This window comes from Blennius ocellaris (assembly GCF_963422515.1).
Source record: "Blennius ocellaris genome assembly, chromosome: 10".
In the NCBI taxonomy this organism is placed as follows: domain Eukaryota; kingdom Metazoa; phylum Chordata; class Actinopteri; order Blenniiformes; family Blenniidae; genus Blennius; species Blennius ocellaris.
The window spans coordinates 10,541,240-10,548,644 of NC_137659.1; the positions used below are offsets into that span (position 1 = coordinate 10,541,240).

At 40.6% G+C, this 7,405-nt stretch overlaps 1 protein-coding gene across 1 annotated transcript in view; it reads right to left on the bottom strand.

Moving 5' to 3' along the window:
- Positions 1-676: 676 nt before the first annotated feature.
- The window catches only part of glis1a (GLIS family zinc finger 1a), a 44,795-nt gene continuing 38,066 nt past the window's right edge, over positions 677-7,405 (bottom strand). The window contains exons 7-9 of the mRNA XM_080503383.1: positions 2,701-2,834; positions 2,515-2,613; positions 677-2,107 (exon numbers count right to left, since the gene is read on the bottom strand). Coding sequence (XP_080359509.1) covers positions 1,962-2,107; positions 2,515-2,613; positions 2,701-2,834 — 379 coding nt within the window. The 3' untranslated portion in view covers positions 677-1,961. The remainder of the gene's footprint in view (positions 2,108-2,514; positions 2,614-2,700; positions 2,835-7,405) is intronic.

Here is a 7,405-nt window from a genome sequence, read left to right on the forward strand (position 1 = left end):
TCTGGGCTAACCTTTTTTAATGGAATTTATGCTCATTTATGCTTTCTGGCTCATATTCTTCAAACTCACCAAAGCCTAATTGGATTGTTTGATTTTAGTCGCTGCTATGCAAAGATTGTTTAATACATGGCATTAATAATCCAATTTCATGTGACTTTCTATATTTTGTTTGTTTAGGGCTAAACAACAAAACAATTGAATCAGCTAAATTAAGCAAGCGGGATTTAAAAAGATTATTTTGAGGTCAGAAGCCCAATGTGACATATGTAAACACAATCTCTACACATCTATTGGATAAATGCCAATTGTAGTAACTTTAGTAAATGTTCTGGGTATCCAAATTAAGCTATTGTCATATGACTGAACCAGAATGTGGAGTAGATATCACTTGGGTATTTAAGGAGTTTAAATCACATGTAAAGCTGAATAAACACTGTGTCACAGCAAGTTTTTATGGGGTAACATCCTATAATATCAGAAGCATATTTGATCAAGTGGAAATAGGTTTGTTCTTCATAACACAATAGACACAACCTCCACTCAATACCATTGTTTAACCAGTGGGTGGCAGCACCAAACCACTTATTGATAGATAATCCAACCATAGAATATAGAAATAATAGGATTATGAATAAGGAAAACACCAACCCCCTTTTTCATTTACTTTTTATTTTGATATAAAAGACAGATGCATTTTTATACAGTCTTTACACTGTTCAATATGATTTTATTTAAATGCTACAAAATCAGTGTAAACATTTTTTGGTTGGTCATCTTCTTAAACGTCAGTGCAGAGAAGTTTTTGTAAACGATGCACGTTTTCCTCTCACTGAATATAACACTGATAGAAACTGTACAACAAACAATGAAAATACGAGATGCTGTATCACAAAGAATTTAAAAACGGATTACACTGCTCTCTAGATTGTAGAGTAACTGTACAGTTTTAGTGCATTTCCTGGTTTTGTTTAGTGTATTCCATCCACACTTAAACACGGTGCCATTGTTTAGAATACATCTGTGCAGGCTTTCAGATACTCGGGGGCAGCACTGCTTTCATTTTCAGATGCAGCAACACACAACCAGAGGCTGCTTGTAGCACTTAAGCGCTCTGTAGTTAGAAGGTATTCGGGCTGATGATAAACATCATTTGACTTTAAATAAATAGGCCATCATTTTCAGAAACGCACCGATTTGTCTTGCCTGCTGAAGGTTTAATAAGAACATTGATTGTTATTTATTTCATCTGAGATCGGCACAAAAACAGCAAGCCAATACAAAACATCTTTGAAAATGACTGATAAATCGGAGTTTTTTTGAAAAGGCGAACAAAAACTTCACTCACTTTGTGCTAAGCTAGCTGTGGGGAGCCTTGGGCATCATATTTAATGCATGAGAATTGAATCTTCTCTTTTAATTCATGTAATACAAGTGCATCTCCCCTAAAGTGATTAGACTGCTACAAGTCTTCTAACAATTCCAGAAAAATTCCAGCTTAAATAGAAGCCGCATCCCATCTCTTGTCGCATCATGTTATTTTCTTCTACCTTTACACATTGTGGTGTGGATCAGAAAGAGTGCAACCTGGCGAAATAATGATCTTTCAATACTTTCTGATTTCATGATTTTCCTCATTCCACGTAATTATTTTCTGACTCCAGGTTGGATTATTGCATGATACATTGTGAGGCCAACCACGGTGAAAGCATGAGCTCATGAGAAAAAGAAAAAGAAAAAAAAAAAGCATACAGCTCATTCTATCCAGATCACAAATGCCGTGGTCATCTCTGAATAAAAAGGTCATTGCTATTTACATCCGTGAAGACTCCCTCTCACGACTTATGCTTCTTGTACCTTTGCCTAATTTGTATTAGGGGGTTATGATAATCAAGTAGACTAGATTATTGTTCAGGCCAACTGTTAGCCGTGCTGACTCCAGTCCAGATCTTTGGTTGAGTCCATCATGAGTCCAGATAGATGGAATAGATCTGGCTGAGGCAGCGGTCGACGCCCCCTGCCTGAAAGAGGAAGCTGTCGTCTGGTGGGCAGGGAGACATGGAGTAACCGCCCCCCGCTTGACCCTGCAGGTCCTGCAGCAAATCAAACCCTGAGAAGAGAAACGCACAACAGTGAACTGCATCACATGGCAACGTGAGGGAGGCCACTCGTAGTTATGAGTCTGCAGAGAAAGGATCTGCTGAAGTGCAGTTCCTTTCAGCTGGAGGGGTGAAGTCATCCCGGGTGTAAATTTACTGTTGTCATCTCGTGTCTCTATTTTTATGGGTGGTGCAACGATTTATGACAGAACCTGAAAACCTGGGTTTAATGGCCGAGTTTAGAAAGTCATTCTGCCTTGGTGAGAACCTCTGAAACTCCACACGCACACAATCGCACACACATTTCTTTAATATGTGGTGTAAATTCTGTAATTCACATAATTTAAGCTCTCGTCTTCCCCTTTCTACCTCTCCATACATTTATCTCTATCAACAATGGGATTATTTGCAGTCTTACCTGTGGAGTGAGTGTTTGGAGGATTGGAGAAGTAGCTGGCAGGTTCAAAGCCGCCATTACCAGCTGCTTGCACCATCTTCCCTTCTGCATACAGACAGCCTTTCAGAAAGCCACAGAACCAACAGGGTGAGAAACCACTTCAGCAGTCGACAGCACCCGAGTCAAAGCTGGTGAACCTGTGTGTACCTTGCTGCTGGGAGAAGACCTGCTGCTGCTGGCTGTAAGATTTCTGGTAGCCCTGCAGCCGGATGTCCACTCGGTCTGAGGAGGAGCCCGGCGGATTGACGTTGGCAGACACAAACAAGGCCGCCGCTCTGTTCCTGGTAACACATTCACAATTCCAGTGTAAAAAAAACCTCATGAGAAACTGTCACCGACAGTGGATATTTTGGAAAACCATGTTGGAGGTGGAGCTGCCAGGCAGGAGGAGGTGAGGGAGATTGTACTGGAGGAGCACATGGAGACGGTTGGTGTGACAGTGGAGGAGGAAGGAGACCAGGTGAGAAGGATTTGGAAAATCTACTGTGTCAAAACTCTGAAATAGGAAGTTATTGCCAATTTAAATTTTTAGAGAAATCCTAAAAATGTAAAAAAAAACAAAAACAAAACAGACAAGTAGTAAAAAAAAAACAAAACTTTGATACAATAATAAACATCATTTATTCCCAGGATCTTTACACATGAATAATTCCTTCTACATCTTCAGTGCGAGATGTTTTACTTTATTCCAGTATCTTTGACTAATCAGAGCACAGGTAGTTGGGGTAAATAGTAAAAAACAGATACCTGAAAAATCTGCATAATACTTTGTCACTTGCCACTTCTGGAGAAAACATAATAGCAAAGGGGAGAAGAAAAAAAAAAAAAAGAAGGAAAGGAAAAAAAACACTCATTTCAGAAGTTAAATTCCCAAAATATTTTGTGGTTTTAGGTGAAAAATACAAGCTGCAATCTGCTTTATGTTCCATTAGTCAGCTCAGTGTTTCATGTGAAGTTTTATTTCACATATTTCAGAGTCGAGGTAATTGTTCGCTGGCCATGTGGCCACAGCTGTTAAAAGACATAAATGAGTAAATACTTCTAGTCTACAACCAGTGCAGTTTACATAAGGAAGTGTTTCCACCCCGGGGGGGGGGGGGGGGGTTGTAGGCGGGCTCTATGAGGGGCTGTATCCGTCGCTACGCGGCAGGAATGTGCTGACTGTGCAAAAACACTGTGACTCAACGTGGAAACGAGTTAGTCAGTGGAGCCAAGTCCATGAGAAGAAAGGGAGGCGGTCGGATTGCTCTCTGAGGAGATATGCAGCTGAAAAACCCCCAGTATGGTATTTGATCCACCCCCCAGCTCTCTGCATTTCATGTGGCCTGAGAGCTCTGCTGGATGATGTACTGCAGCATATCGGTCCCTTGAGAGCTGAGCAGCCTTGGTTTCTGCTGGGAGAGTTTTATTGGGCTTCATAAACAAGCCAGGCACTGTCAGAGATACCATTGGCAGCCGGCCCAAGAGTCTTCTATACTCACATCTGACCAGTTATGAAAAAAAAATAAAAATGGAAACGTTTGGAGATTGCTTTACATATCTATCATTTATCATTCCCAGGTCTCTTTATTCCCCATTTCCCACGTCAAATGCCATTATATTTAATTTTGCAGTCTCCACTTTCAGCGGGGAAGGATAATAAAAGCCAAAATTAATCAAAAAGACTTTTTGAAGGCCAAACTGAACTTACAGATGGCTATGGCTTCCCGCGGTAATAAAGACCAGGTTTCATATAGGATTATGTAAACAAAGTGGGCTTTGATATAGTGCGGCTGCAGTGAGACCGATGTGCTGCGATGACTGCGAGCACCAAGAATTCAACGCGTCTCCTCTGGACTCCCCTCTAATGGCCCCTGGATCAGCAGTGCTGACCCCACCGACTATAAACAATGGCGTCTGCAGCTTACATTCCTGTAACACTGCAGCAACATAGCCGAGATGTCTGAGCTGTGACGGGACGATCTGTCGTTTCAGGCCGCCGCGTCCCGACCACTCAGGGAGCCCGCGATCGAGGGGGCGGCTGTCAGCATGGCGCAGGGAAACTGTCCCTCTGATCATATTTTACTGGCCTTTCTCTTGTTTTTTTCTCTTGTACTACGCAGCCAGCTGCCCTCCTGACTGTTTATCTAGTATGAATCAAGCTTGCAGACCATAAGATCTTTGGCGCACGTTGCACCGTCTGCAGCCGTCATTGTTAATGACGCCAGCTTGTACTCACAAAACTGATCCGTTTTCAGTTTTAGGCACCAAAAAAAAAAAGTATTCTGGTGTTTAAATTTCCTGGCTCTCTGGGGATTACGGTAAATGTATATAACACAGACGGAGATTTAATGTGATCTAAGTGCAACCAAAGATGTACTTAAAGAAACGGTGTACGCTCATTTCATGTTGCAGCCATAGTCAATACAAAAAAGTGCAGACATGTCAAACATTTCACTTAAACCAGCTATTTGGGTCCAATGTCACTTGGAGCTTCGGCAAAGTAAACTCCATTACATTGCTTTCCATCAAATTTTATAATAGCTTTTCTGTGCGAGAGCCATCCTGGTTGGTGTGCCTGTATCTGATGGACATGCCACGCTGAAGGGCCAACCCAGCTCCACACCACCCTCCCCACACGACCGCTAAATATACAAACAGAGCACATCACAAATACTTACTGATGGACAAGCCTCAGCGCGGGCCTCTGAATCCCTCAAGTATTAAAGAAGGCGAAATGGCTCGGCCCAGCCAGAGTAAACACTCGGCTGGCTATGAGGTCAGAGCATGATGCCGGCTGTGCCGTGAAGCAAAGATAATTTACTTTCACGTGTTTAATGTCTCGCTAAGTCATTTTGGGGGGAAAACAAGTGCTCGTCTGGTATTGGCTTTGGCAGGTCGTCATGTACTGTGGGCACCAGTGGGATTCAATGACATCCTCAGTCGCTATAAAGAGATGTCAAGGCGCAGATTGTGCATTTCTTCATGGCAGCTCTGGCTGAGATATGTTGCTTTAGCGTCACTCAAATGTTTGCATAGTAAAAGCGTGATTTTGTTTGATTGGTTTTTAAATCAATTTTACTGCTAAATGTGTATCAATCCAGGTGAAACTGTACGAGGCGTGTTTAGCGTGTTTTTTAAGACTTCTATAGCATTTCAATTCAATTCTAATGCACAGAAACGTATATATCTGCCATCGAAACAACACAGTTTGAGAAGGTGGAAGGCTCATGTGGAGATATAAATTCTTTTTCAGCCTCAATCAGCCATTGGCCACATTTACATTAACGGTGAATGGACATTACTTTTTCTTTTCTTTAGCCTATTAATCAGGTGAATAATCAGAGGGTGAATACAGGGGTAGACAGTGACCGAAGAGAAAAGTACATCACAAGATGAACTTTGGACTACCTTGTCATCCCTCCAAACATGACAAAATGCATTTGGTTCCTCTGGTACTGAGAACACCATAAACATTATTATGTACGAAAAACAGAACCGAATTCTCAGGCAAAAGCAATAACATTGTATAATGTTCAGTTATATAACAGCTTTGGTATCACTGTAAAAACGTATATATTTTTACAAATCCAAAAATATATGGGAGTAATTTAGTTTTATTGTTTCTTTGTGGGTATATTATTTGAAAAACAACCAATAAAAGGAAGTAAATAATTGTAAATATTAGATTGGTTGATAAAAAAATCTGAATCAGTACATCATTAGTATATAAAAAAAAAACTACATGAACCCCCTGTAAATCACTGCAAGAGAGACGCAATGTGAAGTCAAGCTACAACAACCACTGTTTGAAATTAAAACTCTGCGCAGCTTCACCGTCAAGCAAAACTATAAGATTTTGGCACCAAACCATTGATTTCATGGATATTCTGGCTGTTTGGATTTTTCGATTGTACTGAGAAGATTATGCTGCAAATGAATGGCACAAATGTCTGTAATTGGACGCTCATTCTGCAGAAGTTGCATGAGCAAGGGTCGGCCTTGTTACACATGAAGTAACAATATTCTCTGTAGTCCTCACCTGCCCTCTGAGTGGAGGCTGTCAGATGGTGGATTCAGGTGCGAGGAATGAAGTAATCTAATTTGACTTGAGTCCACTATTGAGATATTATAATGAGACAAAGCACTATAACTCTGCTTTGTGGTGTCTTTTGAATTTTGTAGATATCATAAATGGTCTAGGAATTATGGTTATGGTTATGCGGAGTATGCAAGCGTTGACATGATAGGAATGAAAGGAAAACAACTCGTCGATCGAGCAAACATTTATCAGCAAAACAGTTTTATTTTCTTCACAAAGGCAGGACTTTGACACCATGGTCACTATAGCACAGACTGATTGCAATTGTCACCGCCAGGACCAATTTGTGAAATTTTTTTTGTCTTGAATTCTGGGAATATGGGGTTTTTTTTATGTCCAGTATATTAAGTAGTTGTTTTTCCATTATCAATAATGGACATACAAGCTGTGGTTGAAAGGCCTGACTTTGTGCTCAGAGAAAAAACCCAAACTCAATGTATCAGCCAAGACTTGGAGCACAACTGAACTCTACTCAAAAGTAGACAGAAGATTTTAGATCTTATTTTCTTTCATTTCTTTCAAAACGATTTGAATGATATCATTTATTAAACCACAAAGAATCCTATCAATGTTCTTTTATTGCATCGACTACTTTTGTTGTTATGCTTGTGCAATAAAAGTCGGTTTACAGTCAAACCCTTCAAGGGACCAATTAATTTGAGGCCATTTTGTCCAGAAACTGCAGCCCTCGAGGCTTTCAGCTGCATCTTTTTAGTCTCACTTCTACTTTTATACATGGCTAGACAAAATTTGTCTCAGTTTACAATACAC